We start from the raw sequence: 20,832 nt of genomic DNA, 5'->3' as shown, positions 1-20,832 counted from the left end.
CACTGGGTGTCACCCCCCACTGGGGTCCCAGCACGGTTGAAATCTATTATTATTCCTTCCTATTTTAACTATTTACATAACCAAAAAAAAAAAAAAAAAAATAGTAGACCAAAATCTAGAGTGATAAATTAATTGAAACCAATATCACTTAAACATTATTGTTATTAGATTTTTAATTATAAAATTGAATCAAGAGCTATTGACCGAAAAGGTTGACCCAAACACACAGAGGAAAGCAAAAGCCATTTTTAATTATAAATACATATAAGACTCTAGTTTCTTCTTGTAGTCATATCTCGCCAATGTTGATCCTGTCTCCACACCATAGGAAGGCAAACTAACAACCACCACTTCATCCACCATCACCACCAGCAGCAGCAGCAGCAGCAGAAGATCATGGCAGGCGGAGGTACATCCGGTCAGTCTCTTGAGTACACTCCGACATGGGCCTTCGCCACTGTCTGTTTCATCATCATTGCCATCTCCATTATTATCGAGCACTCCATCCATCTCATCACCAAAGTAAGTGCGCGCGCGCGCGCACACACACACACACACACATATATCTTTGTTACTTTGATTATTGTTGAATGAAACAGATGTTGATTCAATACTTCTAATTGGTACAGTGGCTCAAAAGAAATCGGAAGTCTGCCCTCTATGATGCTGTTGAAAAGCTCAAATCTGGTTTGATAATAAATAACTGTCCAGAGATTTCAATACAGCTCTTCTACTTACACAAAAATCAATAACATAATAAGATTCAACTCTCTCACACAAGCGTGAGACCTATAAAAAGGGTGGGACTCAACTCGTGAGGGGATTTTGTCCGTTCTCTGATTAGTTTCTGTGTTCTCAGACTATTTCATTTCAATTTTTATAAAATCTTAGAACACATAAACTTGTCACAAAAAGACACAGAATGTATGTAAACAAACAAGATTTCAAACAATAAATCCTATAAAATTTTGTCTATTCGTGTGAATTCTATGTTAATTTCTGTGTCTGATTTTTGTGCCTGTAGCAGAACTGTTATACCATGTTTGATTTAGATTTAGATTTTGTTTATGTTTTTTTTGGAATTGTTTTTGCAGAGCTTATGTTACTAGGGTTCATGTCACTCATACTAGCTGTAACACAAGAGTCCATTTCCAACATCTGCATACCCACTAGGCTTGCAGACATCATGCTTCCATGTCGAAAGGAGACTGAGGCGGAAACCACCACCACGGTGGAGCATTTTACAGTCGGAGTTATCAGAAATTTGAACTTTTCGGTGGCGGGTTTGTATAATGGTAGTCTCTGGACAATACCACGTAGAGGATTGGATGAGGATGATGTGGATGCGGGTGCAGTTAACAGTACTGATAAATGCACAGCTGAAGTACGTTCCTTTTCTGCTGTGCAAAAAAAAAAAAAAAAAAAAAAAAAAAAATTAAGTATAATGATGACATTAATATTATATATTGTTACTAACACTTTTGATAATAAATTGCCGCAACTTGTTTGGCAAAAAAAATTCAATTAATTTAGTTTAAAATTTAAAACTTTATACTTAAAGTAGTTGTTCTTCCAAAAGACTGTTTTAGTAAAAATTTTCAAATTTCAATTTATTCCTTTCTTCAATTCTATAAAGCTCAAAAAATTCTGTTTGGTTTGATTTCAGAATCTGTTTTCAAAAATATTTTTAAAAAATAGGGATTAATATGACAAAAATAAACATCTAAAAGATATTTTCAAAATTTTTAAAAAATATTTATGTACCCCAAATTATGAGTATTTTTTTTTTTATATATTTATACCAAATTAATTTATAATTTTCTTAGAATTCTTATAGAAAATTTCTTCTGAAAAACAAACCAAGCAGGTTTCAACCTATTCACATGTGGCAGTTATTGGATCATGGTGCATCTATGTATACTAATATAAAGGGAGAAATTAATTTATAATTTTATTTGAATTTCGTTAATTTAAAGGACAAATTTGTAAAGATGTAGTTAATATCTACCCACTGAAATTTGCAGGGAAAGGTTTCACTAGTGTCACAAGAAGGGATACACCAGCTTCACATATTCTTCTTTGTGCTAGCAGTCATGCAAATTGTTTATAGTGTACTTACCATGGCTTTGGGTAGGCTCAAGGTAACAAGCTATATTGTCCACTACAAATTTTAGCATCCATCGTTGGCTATACATTTTTCATTTCTTTTAAGTGCACATAATCCAATTACAGAAATAGACATAATCATATTTAATTCTGTAATCGAATTTCATGTGCTTAAAATTTTTCTATATTTCCCCTTTTGTTTTCGTTTTTATTTGTTTTTAATCCATGTAGATGAGGCGTTGGAAAGCTTGGGAGAAAGAAACTCAAACAACTGAGTACCAAGCTGCAAATGGTATGTCTAAAAACTTTAAAAAAATATTATAAAATAATGAGTTTCACGTTTATTTATTATTTATGAATTTAATTACTTTTGTGTTTAGGGCTAAGAAAATTTGAAAAAATAACTTGTTTTAATATGACTCAAAAATTTATTCTAATGTTTTGTTACCAAATTTAGTTGTTAAAATTGTCATTATTATATTTTTAGTGACAAAATTGAACATTTACTAATAAATTACTATCGTCTTGGGACTAAATTTGTTGTCTAAAAAAGTAAACCCTTCAATACAACATAATAGTCTCTAAAATTACATTTATTAGCAATATTTTACAATTGTCACTAAATGTAATTTTTTTTTCTCGAGATGACTCACATGACGACTAGAATTGGTTTCTTAATAATTTTTGCAATAAAATTCACTTGAGGAAGAAAAAGTTTGATACCTACAATTCTTATATGTTATAGTGAATAATCTTACCTTTTTTATCCGGTATCTTCACACCATGTATTTTTCCTATCACTCTAACTTTATTAAAAAAAAAAAGAAAAAGAAATTGATATAAGTATATCCTTGTAGTAGTTATTACATTTTTTTTTAAATATTAATGTAATTTATCCTTAAGTTGGGATCATATATAAATCGATAATCCAAACAATTCATTATACTTTTTTGTTGAAAACTTTTCCGATTCAAATTAATTTTTTTCTTTTCTTTTCTTTTTTTTGATCGGCGAAAGTCAGTAGTTAATTGTTAAATTAACACCTTGTAAGAGTTGAAACTCACATCCATACACGCTGTAAGAAAATTTTACTCTCTCATTTCACACCTAAAAGCGAAACCCAAGATCTCCTCTCTAGAAGAGATTTGATGACCAAAAAGCTAACCACATAGGCTAGAGTGGTCACAGCGGCAAATTGACCTAATCAACATAAGTTTGGGAACTTTGAAAAATTATATTAATATTAAAAATAAAATTTTAAAAAAAAGCAGAAAAAATAATGTATACAGGCCAGGGTTTTTTCTTTGCACGAGAGGTGGCCCTACCATGTATTTTTTGGGTCATTTTCCATGTGATTTTTCGGCTTTGTAGACTTTGCAGTGCCATATTGCTGCGCTATGGACAACTCGATTTGGGGATGCTGCTACGCGAACCACACACGAGCAATTACTATGCAGTGAAATGGACTCATTTTGAGTTTTATTTTGATAATCTAAACCGTTCATATTTTAAAATATATCAAGTAGAATGTGCCTGAAAAAAAATCAAATTAATCGGTTATCGTTTACCCATTCATCCACTCACATTTGTATCTACAAAAATAAATAATAAACCGTTCATATTTTAAAATATATCAAGTAGAATGTGCCTGAAAAAAAATCAAATTAATCGGTTATCGTTTACCCATTCATCCACTCACATTTGTATCTACAAAAATAAATAATAATTGTGATTTAAAGTATTAAAATGAATACAAATATGAGTGGATGAATAAGTAAACAATATCTGATTAACTTGATATTTTGCAGGCATGTTCTACTTGATATATTTTAAAATGTGAACGATTCGAATTATCAAAATGAGCTCTAAAATGGGTCTATTTTACCGCACAATAATTGCTACTACACGGGCTGCGCAGCAGCATCCCAATTCCATGGACAACTCTCTTCTACCAAAACATGCATATCAATTCTTTGGAAAAAAAATGAATTTGTTTACATAATGGAAACAAAACACAATATTTTAATTTGTCTAAAGAATGCTATTATGCTTTCCATTTTCTCATATGATTTCTCTCTGTTTCATTATTTTTCATATCATTTTATTCATATTGTATTTTGTGGGCCTTATTCCCAGCTCAAAATGATAATTTGTACCGTTTATCTTGTAAGTCCAACAGTAAAGATGAGTTGTGCAAAAATTTAATTTTATTGAACATTAATGCACTTGCACAAATTACATTTTGTTTTTAAAAATGGACGGAAACTATTTAAACGTGAACCATCTATTTTATAAAACAAAATATGATTTGTTCATCTATTAATCGATATTCGATGAATCTAATTTTTTAAACAGATGATTTTCACTGTAAGGTTTATCAGATGAGGTGTTAAGATCACTAACAAAATACATCAAGGAGAATAATGGTATAAAAAAATAGCCATTCCCACCTTTTAATGTACAATGTGTGATATAAAATATGGTAAATGTATCATTATTATTGTCTAAAACAGTGTACTCTCTTTAAAAAGTGTATTAATCTCATCTAAAATTGGAGATTTTATTATTTTAAACTAATAAAAAAATGTATTTCATTCACACATTTTGAAAGTTCGAACAAAATGAAACTCGTTGGTTGGGCGGTCTTTTTGCATGCATAAGTACTTATGTAATCAAGCCTAAGATATTCAAAAGTGTTGAAATTTACTTATTAAGGTAATATTAGATGTAGAAACTAATTCACTGGTCTGAGATAGAGTTCTATTTCTTTATCTTTCAAAAATTTTATTTTATTTGAAGAATTTTAGGTCTTCACGTTAATGTTTTTGGTAAGCTGGTCCGGTCAATGTTCACATAAGGACTCTTACAAAATTTAAAAATATTATTTATCCACAATTTTTGTATTAAAATTCATTCTAAAATAAGACGTATAATGATTGAAGTCTATCGATATAATTTTATAAATACTTTTTTAAATAATTTTTTTTGAGTTGTATTGTTATACTAAGGGGTGGTTTGGAATGATCTAAATAAGTGTACTTTTTAACTTTTTATGAAATATGAGTTGGGTATGGGTTGAGTTTGAAGTGATGTGGTAGAGAGGTGATCTGACTTAAATAAGATGATGCGACTTAAATAGAATAGTGACTTTTTGACTTTTTTAGATTATGACAAACAAGGCCTAAATTTCATGAAAAATTAATTTGTCACACTCTTTAGGAGTCTGTGAACAAAACACCAAACCTGATTAGTCTAAAATTATTTTTTTTGATAACCGAGGTATCCGGGCTCTGGTTTTTGACCCGTCCGACTAATCCTCTAATAGCAATCACAGCAACTCATCGTCGCGGCTCCCGCTTAAATCCCAAGTTTAATCCCACGGAGAATCGAACCCGTGATCGTGCGCCTAGAATTTTAGTGTTTTGATTCCCCCTAGAATTGTAGTATAAAATTATAGTGTGTTGATTCCACCTATAATTGTTGTCTATTATTTTAAATTAATTTAAACTTTGTGTTTTATTAACAAACTTTGACTCATAGATGAATAATAACTTGGTTGGTGGATAGGTGGACTCAATTTAAAATGGTAAATTACTTTGAAATTATGTGAATTTAAGACTTTTCATAGTGTAACTCAAATTTGTTTTACTTTTCTTTGGGAAATATCATCAACCCTGCAAATTGCAAGATAAGTTGCAAGTTACTGTTTTCTTACTTTGGAGGCCATGACCTAATATAATATCAACTAGCTATGCATTATATGGCTTTCTAGAGCTAGTTTTGATAGAATTTGCTCTTATTTAGGCTTGTAACATGAGCAAGTTAAATCCTGCTTAATTAACCCAAATGAATATTGTATATACATAAGTTCCAATTTCAATATCGTAAACAAAATAATCTAGCTTTTTTTTCCCCTTCTAATATATGATTTGTTTAATAGATCCAAATCGATTTAGATTCACTAGACAAACAACATTTGGGAGACGTCACATGACGCATTGTACAGATTCAACAGCTCACCTGTGGATTGTAAGTTATAGTCTATATCTTACCTCTCCCTATATGGCATGGGTTATTTGTTTGCTAGATTAAAGAGGAGGGATTGGAACTTCTTGTCTATTGTTTGGCAAAAATATCTTATCTTGAGATTTGGCTTTTATCCTTTTTAGGGGGATTAATTGAGCTAGGGGATAACTAATCGCACCCCATGGCATCAATTAATCCCTCCACTTCAAATTATCCTCTCTTCTGATCTAACATTCTAAAATAATCGTCTCCTTATTATTTCATTATGCATACACGTAATTTAACTCTTTTCCTATGGTATTCAATTTTTGAAAAAATAATTCAGCAAACAAACACGATCTTATTGTCCTTTTAAAGTAATATAGTTTTGATGATTTGCATTTGGGTACTTAATAAGTAACTGTGAAATTGTATAGAAATGCTTTTTCAGACAATTCTTCAAGTCAGTGGCGAAAGTTGATTACCTCACCTTGAGACACGGTTTTATCTCGGTAATGGTCTCTCAATTCTAATCTTCCTAATTTTCAAATTGATTTCATCAAAAAATTGTGATGGAAAATGAGTTCTTGATTGATTAACCATGTGATTTTATTTTGTGAAATTTCACAATCAAGGCTCATTTGTCTGAGAGGCACAACAACTTCAATTTCCAGAAGTACATACAGAGATCCTTGGAAGAAGATTTTAAAGTGATAGTCAGTATCAGGTTGTAGATTATTTTCACTCTTTGCTCTTCATGGATGTCATCGTATATTAAACAACATAATTAAACGTTTTAATTAATAATTTATATACCCCTTTCATATATTTCATTTACATATTTTGAAAGGACGGTTTGGGCCACTAGTAAAGCTTGTCATTAGCGTTCTTAACAGTGCAACTTTAGTTGAGTTACAAAAACAATCTCAAAGATTAAAGATAATACTACGTACATCTTGCCACTAGTAAGGATGCCATAACCTCATCAGCCAGAAAAAGTATCTTGAAAATGAATTGTGTGATTCAAATTTATTATGATATAATATACGTACATCATGCTAGAACAAATTTAAATCTATATATATATATACTTATTTTTTTTAGCATTATTTGGAGTAAATAAAAAATTCACTCATCTTTTCCATTTTCCTTTTTAAATTTTTAGCCTAATTCATGATCCAAAAGCAATCTAACTTACTCTGATAGTGTGTTGTCTTTGTCTTGGGCAGCCCACTTTTGTGGTTAATAGTTGTCATCTTTATGCTCGTGGTTGTTCAAGGTGAGTATATGGTTTTCTTCTAGAATTCCTTTATTTTATTATTAATCTTTTATTTTATTTTGTAAGTTGCACTTGTTAAAATTGATGTATTATTAATTGATATATTAATATGTTTACAATGATTCCTATATATAGAAGAGAAGAATAGGTAGGTAGGTAGTAGGTAGAGTAAGTGTAGTAGGTGGAGTAGATGGTGGTAGGTGTAGTAGGTGGAGTAGGTGATGGTAAGTTTTAACAGCCCCCCGCAAACGCAAGGGGGATAGGAACTAACCAACTTGAGTTTGGAGACAGGAACAAAACAAGAAAATAGACTAATACATAAAATAAAAGATGATAGGAAACACTGGATGGTTGTGTCATAACGTTGTAGAGGACACTGGATGGGTGTGTCATAACGTTGTAGAGGACACTGGATGGTTGTGTCATAACGTTGTAGAGGACACTGGATGGTTGTGGCAGACCGTTGTAGCAGATAAAGTCTGGACAGTTGACGAGGTCATGTCAGACCGTTGTAAAAGCTAACCGGAATTAATGTCGGGACAGTTTATAGGGTCATGTCGGACCGTTGGAAAAGCTAACCGGAATCAATGTCGGGACAGTTTATGGGGTCATGTCGGACCGTTGGAAAAGCTAACCGGAATCAAATGTTGGGACAGTTTATGGGTCATGTCGGACCGATGTAAAAGTCGCACCCTCAAAAGGTGTGCCCAATCTTTCAAAAGGCGTGCCATCAAAAGGCGTGCCCAATCCATAGAAAGGTATACCGGACATTATGGCGATGCGCGTGACTTGGCTTGCGCGCCCAGGTTGTCGTCTAGCGCCGAGCGGCGCACGATGCGCGTGTCTGCATTGGCTATTTAACCAGGACGGAGGCTGAGGCTGAGGCAGAGGCTGAGACAAAAAACTTGCTAAAAACCTCTGAAAAAAAAAACTCTTCGTTGTCTGAGAGAGAAACTCTGTAATACTCTGTAACACTCTGTTGCCCAGAAAATGGCCTCGTCTTCCCGTGGTCTGCTCACTCTCTTTCCCGACCTCAACGAGTCAACAAGAGAGATAACTGGTGCGGTGGCCCGTGAACCTCAACCAAACATCTCTGGTTTTGCTCCATTGAACTTTCCGATGCGGTCTGTGGAGCAAAAAATGGCAGTGCAAACGGATATTGAGGCCAATCAGTATACATTGAAGTCATGTGTGGAAACCATGACGGCGGTCACAAACTTGTCGCACCGGCTTCAGAGTAGGACAAATGAGGTGCAGCAGTTAAACGCCCAACTGGCTCTGCTCCAACGCATGTATAAGGATGCGCGAGCAGAGATAAGTGTGCTAAAGGCGGAAAATAAGGAGCTGAAGCGGAAGGCTACCGTGATGTTCCGATTTGGAGGTCCGCCATATGCTGCAGTGGAGGAGCAGGGAGTAGTGATCGTGCCCAGTGGAGTGGGAAACACGGAGGTAGCACCGTCAAGGGTCGCACAGGACGGAGGCAAGAAGAAGAGACCGGCGGCAGAGTAGAGAAGAAAAATCCCACTGTTCCGATTTGTGTTGGTTTTGTTGTGTGTTGTTTTGTTTTTGTTTTTGTTTTTGTTTTTTTGTTTTTTTTTGTGTGGTGTAAAATGGTGATCGGGGTGAGCCCCGACATGAATAAAATGAGTTTGGTGTGCAGGTCGTCTTCTTTTTTTTTTTTTTTTTTTTTTTTTTTTTTTTTTGTGCAAAAAAAATAATAATGAAAAAAAAGATTAAGAATAAAGTGAAAGAAAAAATAAAAAAAGAAAGAAATAATAAGAATATATGGGAAAACAAAACGAGAGAGTGTTGAGTTTGGATAATATAGTATAATAAAAAGAGATAGATATATAGATAGAAAATAAAGAAAGTTGGGTATGGAAAAAGATTAAAAATAAATTAGAGAAAATAAATAAAAATAATTGATTTTGAAATCAAACGGAGGGGAGAGAGGGGACAAGCCCATGTGATAAAGTGGAGAGAGAGGGTGTGGTGCATTGTAAAGGAAGATTCAAGTTTGATTTTCCCGCTGGTTTGGAGTGTATGGGGTTTTTAATACCGTGGGCCGGTTTTGGCTATCAAAATATAATATATTATATTATATAATATTTAACATAATATTTATATAATATATTATATTTGTTTGTGGAAGTATGCAACAGCTGGGCCGCTTTCCTGATGGGTTTGAGGGGGATGGTTGATGCCTTTCCAATATTATCACGTGGGAATGGTTTTTTTTTTTTTTTTTTTTTTTTTTTTTTTAAAGGGAAGTCAAAATGTTTTAATGGGAAAGAGATTGTCAAGGGGAATATCATTTAAGAACACAAAACCTGGATCATTTCCACCAAACATATGCAGCCACTGCTCCATATCTCTTATGTCTTGCGCATGCATCATGTCCGGGATTGCAAGTTGACTGTTTGGAGAGAGTGGTGGAGGGCGGTTCTGAGCCTCCGGGTCATACTTCAACACAAACTTGCCAGAGGGCTTGAGAACTTCAGCCTCGAATGTGGGAAACAGTGACCATCCCACAACTTTAACATGAGAAACACATATATAGAGTAAACCATCTGTTTCTTGTTTCTGAACTCTACCCAGGAGCTCAACCTGTAAAAATCCACCGACGCAAAGAACCGGTTCTGGCAGCACAAACTTCTGCAAGCGATTTTCCTGAGCCATTCGAAACTCTTGTGAAGTGTATGTCCATATGAATCTGTCATCAGCAGGAAGCTGCAATGGCAAAACCTTGAGATCTTTCTCTAAATCCTTCCGGGATTTGAGATAACCGATTCGAAATCGAAAAGATTTCGCTGAGTATATCGGAAGGCCAGCCTGCCAGACAGTTGCAGACATGATCAGAAGAAATCCGCAAAACATTTAACATTCAGAATGATTTCACCCCAGAGGAGGAGGTCCGCAGGGAGAACCAATGGGCCTTCGAATGAACGATCTGAAATGACGAGCCTCATCTCTGTGTGTGTGTCATGCCCATCATTGTTGCAGACATGGTGTTCGACGAAATGTCCCAGAGCGATTTTGGGTTTGCTTCGGCGAGGTGGTGAAGAAGAGTGAAGGTATGTGTAGAAAATTCTAGCGGACTAGGTTGAGGTCTGGCGGGCGGCCAAGGCGAGGTTGCCGCCCGCCGGTGAAACGAAAAATACTAAGTGCTTAACCTTGCTCTGATACCATGTTAAAATTGATGTATTATTGATTGATGTATTAATATGTTTACAATGATTCCTATATATAGAAGAGAAGAATAGGTAGGTAGGTAGTAGGTGGAGTAGATGTAGTAGGTGGAGTAGGTGATGGTAAGTTTTAACAGCACTGGCTTTGGTTAAGATTTTTTGGATTAAATACATCAAATCTCACAGTTTTGGGTTAACTTGCCCAATTTTTGTTAGTTAATTGGTAATATGATGGATGGAATACGATGATTTTTGCCAATTTTGTGCTAAAATATCTATTTTTCCCTTAGTTAATGTTGAGTTTGCTAAGGGTAAATTAGTATTTTTGCTTGTTTAGTTAACGGTGTAAATGTATAGGGGATGTCAAACTAATTTTCTTAAATTTGTAAAATTTACTGTATTTAATTCAAATATCAAGGAAATCAATATAATTTCTCTTTTTATTATTATTATTATTATTATTATTATTATTATTATTGTTATTTATTTTCAAATGAGAATGTTTGATCTAAAAAATTGTTTTTGGATCGAATCAGGTTGGCACGTGTATCTCTTTATATCATTTATCCCACTACTAGTAAGTATATACATCTTGCAGCAAAAACTACTAAATTGAAACTTGTATGAAGTTTCATTTGTCTCCTCTCCATGGATCAATGATAATTAAAGTGTCTAATTTTATATGTATATATATGTAGATAGTGCTAGTGCTTGGAACTAAACTAGAAGTGATAGTCGCAAGAATGGCTCTTCAACTCAACAATCAGGACAATGTAATCAAAGGAGCCCCTCTTGTTCAACCCCATGATGATCTTTTCTGGTTTGGGCGCCCAAGATTTGTTCTCACTCTTCTCCATTTGACTCTCTTTCTGGTACCTACCTACCAACTTTAATTCCTCCTTTGTGTTAATGCATTAAGGTTTGTGTTTGAATTTTCAATTTGTAAAATAAAACAAAACAAAACAAAACAAAAATAAATATTTTTCTATTAGGTAAATTACAATATATTCTCTGAGCATTGCTTAAAATTCAAATTGTCCCTTATAGTTTTGAAAATTACATTTCGTCCCTTAAAATTTCTTATTTCATAACAAATGACCTATTTTATTAATAAATCAACAAGTCAATTAACAATTTTAATGATGTCAAAAATATATTTCAATTAATAATTCAGGCAATTTTATTATTGTATAGGAGAGCAGTTAAAATTTTTATTTTTTCAATTAATTCCGTTAATTAAAAAATTCTAATCCACATTTTATGTAAACCTCATACAGTGTATTTGTAATTTTTCCTTCTCTATTTGCTTCAAATCATTTATAGAAAAAAAACAAGAACTAAAACGAGGATTTAAAGAAAAAGACAAAAATCTCTTCTTAAGTTGTTTTGGATTATTAGAGTACTAACAAATTGCTACATTTTTTCCTGATTATTTCAGAATGCATTCGAGCTTGCATTCTTCCTTTGGGTAACGGTAAGTCTTTTCCTTCTCCTTTTAAGTCTAGAAGTAGATTAAGATCTTATCATGTTGGGCTGAGCCAACAGTTCAACCCACTAACCCTTCCATACCAAGCCCATTCAGCAAGGCTTTAATTTAGGCTGTGTTTGATTAGGAGATTTGATGAAGAATTTGGAATGAGAAATTAAAAAGATAGGTAAAATGTAAATAATACTTTTTCTTTTTTTCTTTCTAATTTTATTTTTAAATCTCCTAACTAAATATAGCGTTAACGTGTTAGGCCGTGAACCGGCTCACCTAGCAAGGCCCGTTGACAGGTTTAGGCACAATTTAATGGGTTAAGTTTACATGTGGTTGACAGTCACGCCCAAAAATAAAAAAAAAAAAAAAAAAAAACTTTACAGGTAGCTGTGGGATTTTGTGAGACCCACATCCATCTATGTAGATATTTTTTTGAGAAAATTATTTAAAAGTTTGTGACTATCCTATCAATTTTTGCATTGATCTTGACCAATTATGGTAGCCCATATAGACAAAAAAAGGACAGAACTCCATATTTTCACCATATTAAGGCCAAGTTTGAGAAGACTAAATAAGTGTACTTTTTATCTTTTTGGACTAAAAAATTGAGGTTGAAAATATGGATGTTTGGGTTAACTTTTTGACTTTTTATTAGAAAATGTGTAATAAAAAATTATAAAAATTGATTTGTAGGGAAAAATTTGAATTGGGAGTTGTGCAGCCGTAATTGTTGACTTTTGGTGAACAGTGTTAACTTTTTAACTTTTTGAGTAACTTTTTAGCTTTTTGACTTTTTTGGAACATCCCAAACTTGGCCTAAATAAGTGGTTCCAATATGGTTATGTAGGGATGTAATCGGTGTAGGAAACTATTTATTAAAATAAGTGAATTGTATGTATTTTAAAAAAATATAAAATGACTTATACAATAAAAATTTAAATAATTTCATAATGTAAATTATTTTTTAGAAATCAAAAAATTATTTTGTAACAGAATAATATTTCCGTAGACCATAAAAAGAAAAGAATAGGACTACTGTAGAGAAGTGGTTTGGAAATACTCTTCAGATCCTGGGAGACGCTAGTGATCCTCAACTAGTCACCTGAAAAGATACAAACACTCCGGTCGGGAGTGCCGGAATTAATACTCTGACGGACAAGTCAGTTCAGACACTTAGGATAGCTTGTTTACTAAGTTAAGTGAAGTGATTCTTACATACCTTTCTAAATCTGTGGTTCTTGTATTTATACTTGCTTTTTGGGCTTCGGGGCCTGAGCCTACTTTTATCCCATTCCCCTTTTATTTATTCGGAGCTATTGATCTTCGGCTATTCGGCCTTTCTAACGTATTCAGCATCCTAGTCACGCAATATGAACCCGAATAATATCTGATTTCTGGGGTACGCACCTTCCGACTCTTCTATTTATTCAGCTCCCACAATTGCCCCCCAAGCACTTTACCAACGACAGTTTGGCTGGAGTGCTTGGTTCCGAATTTCAAAAGTCAGAGCCAAAATTCGGCGGTTGGCCTCATCCTCATGCGGATATCTTAGCGCACCCCTTTCGGTTGTCGTGTCGACTTCCTGCCCCCTCGTACGTGTCTATTTATTGCGATTTAAAATTTTGACGTCCTTTCGAGTATGTATTTTATGACGCTCGTTGCTGGATTGCCTTTTGAATCGTCCCTGTAACTCTCTTCTCCGATATCCTCTTCATCCTTTGTAAGTTCTCTCATTCCTTGCTCCGAAGACTCTTTCTGGTTTATTCCTTCCTTGGCATTCTTATAAACTGTTGGGTATAGCGAAATATTTAAAAGACCTTCTCTCGTCAGATCGAATTGCTGGCTTTAAACGCCATTTCTCTATTCCTGATGATGTCCGTCTGTCGTTTGTGGCAGACGACACTCTTGATATGGAGAGGGAGGACAAAACCACGATTGTCTTTCATTTTTTGTCAATCGCAGAGGGTGGAGTCCGTTTTCCCCTTCACCCGTTTCTTAGGGCTGTGCTTCGTCATTGGGGTTTAATCCCTTCCCAATTCAATGTGAATTTCTTTAGAATTATAATGGGGTTTATAGCGTTCAACCGTCGCCTTAGAATTAACCTTGGCATTCCAGCCATCCGGCATTGCTATGCCTTGGCTAAGTCTTCTGGTCGGCACGAGCATTTCTTTCTAAGGGCCAAGGATATCGACCATCAGCTAATTACTATGCTTTCCAGTTCTGGGAAACGAGTTGATGATGTTATGTTCGTTGTCCAGGGTAACTGGGAATTTGGCGAAGGGGAGGATCACGTCAACCCTATTCTTAGACGGAGGGGCGAGCCAGGTGGCCGATTGCCTTCTCGCTTTTATTATTTGTTCATTTTTGTTGTAAAGCCTCTTCTTTGAAATGTTACGGCTTGGCTTGTGCAGGGAACGATTTGAAGAAAGTCCTGTCTTCGACTGATGACGCCGTTCTTTCGGATATCAAAGTCGCACTCAAGTATTTCAGCCGTCGAAGTCTTCAGAAACAAGGGAGGGCGGCCCACGTTATGCTTCGTTACAAGCCGACATATACGACCTTCTCGGCGGCGGAAAATATCCCGGTTCCGGAGGGTGAAGATTCTCTTATCGCTCTTATTTTATCCGACTTCAAAAACTTGAGGCAGGTTGGTTTTGAAGGGTCTGATTCGGAGCGGGATGTAGCTAATGTTACCGAATCAGATTAGTACGAAACCGAGTCTGACGAGGTATTGAATTCGGCCGATCCTCCATCCACTTCGGATTGAGGGGATCTTTCACTTGACGGCATTTTTCACGGCTTAGAGGATCTTCTCGCCGCAGGCCCCGAAGACATGGCCGGGTTAAGCCTGACAAAATTTGCCAGGAAGGCGAATGCGGAAAGGTTGGCCGTGCGGTGAAGAGCGGAGGCCCTTCCGTCTGAAGTACCACCCGTCGCCGAATCTCAACTCTCCCTGCCTGTTAGCGAATCAGAGTCCTTGCACGATATTGAGGTGGAGACGGCAAAAAATCAGAATGCCAAATCTACTTTGATCGTGCAGGCTGGCCAAGAAGTTGAGGAAAAGGCAGAGAAACGCCCTGCCGAGTTTGAGGCTGGCTCAGAAGAACAAGGTGGCAAACGTCCTCGATTAGAGGGATCGAATGTGATCGTTCCTTTTGTCATTCAGCCGATGATAAAAAAAATGTCGATTTCTTCTGATGCTTCTGCGCTTAAAGATCCAGAAGTCGCATTCAGCTTGGCTACATCCGTGTTGTTGCCATCTGACAGGGAGGCTTTCCGGGTGGAACTAGATCTGAATGCGACAGCACTAGCTGCTCAATCGGCACTTTTGGTACATATTCGGACTTTGCTTCACTTAATCCAAATACTGTTGAAGTTGTGGTTTTAAATTCTTATTTTGCAGACCATCGGAAGGATAGCCGATATGGGCCGTCGACATTGCGACGCCATCAAACAGATTGGTCGTTTATGAAAGAAAGTTGAGGGCCAGAGGAGAAGGGCCGAGGTCGAAGCTTTGAAGGCGAACAAAGAAGCCTCAAGGGCCGAGGCCGAGGTGGAGAGGGCACGTAGTGCTGATCAATTGAGATCGGATGCCGAGAAGGAGGCGGAGGCGAGTGAAAATGCGCTCAAATTGGCCCAGAAGGCGGTCTCCAAACTGGAGGCTGAGTTGGCTGAAATGAAGGCGGCGAAGGAAACAGCTGACTCGGAGGCTTCCAAAGTATTCGAGGCCGGGAAAAATGCTGGACTCGCCCAGTATTTGGACCAAGTCCCCAAGTTTGAAAATCGGGGATTCAAACATGGCTGGCACAAAGCCCTTGCTGCTGCTAAAGTTTCATTGATTATGCCAATAGCATATGAGCAAGTGGATGTTGAGCCATTGGAGTTTGATTCCGATGACTGATCTGGGCGACTGATATAGTTTTTAGGATGTCGAATGTATTTTTACATTTTTTAATTTGGTATTTTTCATGTGTTGCTACAGTCATAGTTGTTTGCTAGGCATTTTCATGCGGGCTTGTAGCTTTTTGTTTAGTAATTTGCGTATATAAAATTTCATGAGTTGTGCTCAACTTGCTAAGGAAAATGTTGTTGATGAATGATATTGCTTTCGGTTATGGTTAGATCGGCTCTTAGCTTAGGTATTTGGCCGACCAGATTAGTAAATCTGCCCTTGCCTTAGCCAGGGCGCGAGCTTGCGAAGCCGAATGGGCCTAACTCGTGGGCTGGCTGAGGCACAGATTGATTGGCGCTTGCGCTTGAAAACATGGCCGACCAGATTAGTAAACCTGCCCTTGCCTTAGCTAGGGCGCGCGCATGGAAGCCGAATGGGCCTAACTCGTGGGCTGGCTGAGGCACAGATTGATCAGCACTTGCGCTCGAAAATATGGCGGATCAGATTAGTAAATCTGCCCCTGCCTTAGCTAGGGCGCGAGCTTGGGAAGCCGAATAGGCCTAACTCGTGGGCTGGCTGAGGCACAGATTGATCGGTGCTTGCGCTTGAAAACATGGCCAACCAGATTAGTAAATCTGCCCCTGCCTTAGCTAGGGCGCGAGCTTGGGAAGCCGAATAGGCCTAACTCGTGGGCTGGCTGAGGCACAGATTGATCGGCGCTTGCGCTTGAAAACATGGCCGACCAGATTAGTAAATCTGCCCTTGCCTTAGCCAGGGCGCGAGCTTGGGAAGCCGAATGGGCCTAACTCGTGGGCTGGCTGAGACACAGATTGATCGGCACTTGCGCTTAAAAACATGGCCGACCAGATTAGTAAACCTACCCCTGCCTTAGCCAGGGCACGAGCTTGGGAAGCCGAATGGGCCTAACTCGTGGGCTGCTGAGGCACAGATTGATCGGCGCTTGCGCTTGAAAACATGGCCGACCAGATTAGTAAAGCTGCCCCTGCCTTAGCCAGGGCACGAGCTTGGGAAGCGGAATGGGCCTAACTCGTGGGATGGCTGAGGCACAGATTGATCGGCGCTTGCGCTTGAAAACATGGCCGACTAGATTAGTAAATCTACCATTGCCTTAGCTAGGGCGCGAGCTTGCGAAGCCGAATGGGCCTAACTCGTGGGCTGGCTGAGGCACAGAATGATCGGCGCTTGCGCTTGAAAACATGGCTGACCAGATTAGTAAATCAATCTAAATTGGTCGTTGAGAAGAGAGTGACCCAACGGACCTCGGGTTATGAAAAGGGGTTTCAGGATGGCCTGAAGGTCGGGATAGAGAAGGTCGGGTTTCAGGACGGCCCGAGGAGGTCTGCCGATGTGAAAATCGTGGATTCAAGCATGGCTGGATCAAGGCCCTTCAAACCGAGAAAGCTCTCGAAGACGTGGGCATTGATTCGGCTTCACCTCTGTATCATTGTCACTACTTACCCTATTCCGATTTCGAAATTGAGAAGAGCGACGATGAGGGTGCCGAATAAATAGACTTTGGAACGCGAGAACAGACTTCGCACCGAACAAATAGAATTTCTTTTATTTTCAATGTTCGTATTTGGTCTTGAAATGTTATGTGCTTAATTAAACGTATTATTTCAACTTACTGGAAAGTTTTGTGTCGCATGGTGCAAATGTTTAAACATGCATTGACCGGCTCGAATTAAGAACAATTCTCAATGAATATTTATTCGGCCAGTGAAGTGGTCCAAATGCATCTCTCACAAAGGCTCTGAATCCGGAGACTATTTTGGCCAATCGTGATATCCGCGAAGGGCGCTCCGAATTCGGAGTTTTAATCGGCCTTAAGAGGCTTAATCAGCCCTAAGATGTTATGCACCAAAAGGGGGCTCCGAATCCAGAAACTTTATTTTGGCCAATCATGATATCCATGAAGGGCGCTCCGAATCCGGAGTCTTAATCGGCCCTAAGGTGTCATGCACCAAAAAGGGGCTCCGAATCCGGAGACTTTATTTTGGCCAATCGTGATATCCACGAAGGGCGCTCCGAATCTGGAGTCTTAATTGGCCCTAAGGTGTCATGCACCGAAAGGGGGCTCCGAATCCGGAGACTTTATTTTGGCCAATCGTGATATCCACGAAGGGCGCTTCGAATCCAGAGTCTTAATTGGCCCTAAGGTGTCATGCACCGAAAGGGGGCTCCGAATCCAAAGACTTTATTTTGGCCAATCGTGATATCCACGAAGGGCGTTCCGAATCCGGAGTCTTAATCGGCCCTAAGGTGTCATGCACTAAAAGGGGGCTCCGAATCCGGAGACTTTAATTTGGCCAATCGTGATATCCACGAAGGGCGCTCCGAATCTAGAGTCTTAATCGGCCCTAAGGTGTCATGCACCAAAAGGGGGCTCCAAATCTGGAGACTTTATTTTGGTCTTAGAAGGCTTAATTGGCCCTTAAAGGCTTGGGAGCGAGCTTGAGAAAACGAGAAGCTTTGTATTGCAACGGTGGAATATGTACAAGTATCAAGCCCACAAGTCGGGTCAATGATAGAATTTACGTAAATGTGTTGAATTCCAAGGCCGTGGTAGGCTTCTTCCTGACATGTCTGAGAGCCGGTATGCCCCTGTTCCTGCGATGGATTCTATCTGATAGGGGCCGTCCCAGTTTGGACCCAATTTTCCATCGGCCGGTCTTCGGTCGGCTGGAAGTACCTTCTTTAGGACCAACTCTCCTGGCGTGTATCGGCGCAACTGAACTCGCTGATTATACGACTTGGTGAGCTGTTGCTGATACTGTGCCATGGATGCCAGGGCGCGGTCACTTCATACATCGATTAGAATCAGATCCAGGGCAAGCATCATGTCGTTTTGGCCTGTATCAAAAACTTACGATTTCAGAGTTAGGAGGCCGATTTCCAGGGGTAAGATTGCCTGGGTTCCAAAGCATAGAGCAAACGGCGTTTCTCCAGTGGATCTCCTCGGCATAGTACGATGAACCCACAATACACTTGGCAATTCTTCGACCCATTTGCCTTTAGCTTTTTTCAGCCTTTTTTTGATGCCGTCTAAGATGGATTTGTTAGAGGCTTCGGCTTGACCATTGCTTTGGGGGTAGGCCGGTGTAGAGAAGTAAGGCCGAATGCCATATTTGCTGCATAACTCTCGATATACGCCACAATCGAACTGGGTGCCATTGTCTGAGATGAGAGCTCTCGGAATGCCGAATCGTGTTATGATGTTTCTCCATACAAAGTGCTTAATGTCGGCATCTCGTATATGTGTTAAAGCCCCCGCTTCGACCCATTTTGTGAAGTAATCTGTCGCGACGATTAAGAATCGCTTGTTTCCTGGGGCCCTCGGCAATGGTCCTACGATATCAAGTCCCCACTGAGTAAACGGCCAGGGGCTGGTGATAGAGTTCAACCCTTTGGCAGACAGATGGGTTAATGGGGAGAACTTTTGGCACTGTTCGTATTTTTTTACATAACTCTCCGCGTCAGCTCTCATTGTCGGCTAATAATACCCTTGTGTTATAGCTTGATGGGCCAGGGAGCGTCCGCCAGAATGGGCACCACAACTTCCCTCATGTATCTCTGTCAGAAGCTCCTCCACTTTGTCGGAGTGCACGCATTCCAAATATGGATCAGAGAGGGACTTTTTATAAAGCCCTCATTGCAGATCCAGATAGTATCGCAGGGCTTTATTTCACAGCTTGTGTGCTTCTTTTTTGTCCTCTAGGAGTTGTTCAGAAGAGAGGAATGCAACAATGGGGTCCATCCAGCTTGGTGCAGATTCTATAACGTTGACATGGATTTCCTCCGAAGGGCCAATACTCGGCTCCGGGATGAAACCTACTTCGATGGTCTGTTTGATTTCAGAATTGATGGCGGAGGCTAGGCACGCCAAGGCATCCGCGTGTGTGTTCTGGTCGCGTGTTATTTGGTTCAGTTCTTGATGGTCAAATTTTGCCAGCAAGGAGTTGGCCGTTTTCATGTAGGCTGCCATACGATCGTTTCTTGCCGCGTACTCCCCTTTTAGCTGACTAATTACCAATTTTGAATCACAAAACACAAGCAGACGCCGAGCGCCAAGAAGGTGCGCATTCTGCAGACTGGCTAGAAGGGCTTCGTATTCGGCTTCGTTATTTGATGCTTCGAAGCCAAGCTTGACGGCCTGCTCAATTACTGCGCCGTCTGGAGACATGATTACAACTCCGGCGCCGCTGCCCCTTTGGTTAGACGATCCATCACAATATAATTGCCAAATATCCCCGACATAAATTCTCCAGTTCGACTTTGGTCGAACTTCGTCAGGTTTGAGGTTAGCAAGCTCGCCGGTGAATTCGGCAACAAAGTCGGCCAACACCTGCCCCTTGATTGCGGTTTTAGGTAAAAACTGAATGTCGTATTGGCCGAGTTCAAGAGCCCATTTTGAAACACATCCTGATGCTTCTGCATTCCGTAGTACTGATCAGAGGGGATAATCTGTTAGCACCCCAATGCTATGTCCCTGGAAGTAATGCATCAGTTTTCTTGCCACCATGACTAGGGCTAAGATGAGTTTTTCCAGTGGACGGTAGTGTGTTTTGGTGTCAACCATTGCCTTGCTCACATAATAAACTGGCCGTTGATCCCCCTCATTCTCTTTTAGCAGTACGACGCTGACGGCCCTATCGGAAACTGCCAGATATAGAATGAGCGGGTCACCAGTGGTGAGTGTTGTCAAGAGAGGTACTGAGCGGAGGTAGGTCTTGAGTCTGTTGAAAGCTTTTTCGCATTCGGCGGACCATTCAAAAGCCTTACCCTACCGTAGTGTTTGAAAGAATTGTCGGCAGCGATCTGTAGACCGGCTGATGAACCTGTTGAGTGCAGCGGCCATCCC

At 38.8% G+C, this 20,832-nt stretch overlaps 1 protein-coding gene across 1 annotated transcript in view; it reads left to right on the top strand.

Annotated features, from left to right (window-relative positions):
- The first annotated feature begins 209 nt into the window (after positions 1–209).
- Positions 210–20,832, top strand: part of LOC114278285 (MLO-like protein 3) — a 36,822-nt gene continuing 16,199 nt past the window's right edge. The window contains exons 1-12 of the mRNA XM_082891599.1: positions 210–522; positions 630–687; positions 1,095–1,384; positions 2,025–2,141; positions 2,338–2,398; positions 6,047–6,135; positions 6,549–6,623; positions 6,747–6,838; positions 7,341–7,390; positions 11,115–11,155; positions 11,277–11,450; positions 12,017–12,052. Coding sequence (XP_082747725.1) covers positions 397–522; positions 630–687; positions 1,095–1,384; positions 2,025–2,141; positions 2,338–2,398; positions 6,047–6,135; positions 6,549–6,623; positions 6,747–6,838; positions 7,341–7,390; positions 11,115–11,155; positions 11,277–11,450; positions 12,017–12,052 — 1,209 coding nt within the window. The 5' untranslated portion in view covers positions 210–396. The remainder of the gene's footprint in view (positions 523–629; positions 688–1,094; positions 1,385–2,024; positions 2,142–2,337; positions 2,399–6,046; positions 6,136–6,548; positions 6,624–6,746; positions 6,839–7,340; positions 7,391–11,114; positions 11,156–11,276; positions 11,451–12,016; positions 12,053–20,832) is intronic.

This window comes from Camellia sinensis, chromosome 10 (assembly GCF_055761805.1).
Source record: "Camellia sinensis isolate YWXY chromosome 10, ASM5576180v1, whole genome shotgun sequence".
Lineage (NCBI taxonomy): Eukaryota > Viridiplantae > Streptophyta > Magnoliopsida > Ericales > Theaceae > Camellia > Camellia sinensis.
The sequence above is the reverse complement of the archived record's forward strand: the minus strand, read 5'-3'. Positions and strand labels throughout refer to the sequence as shown.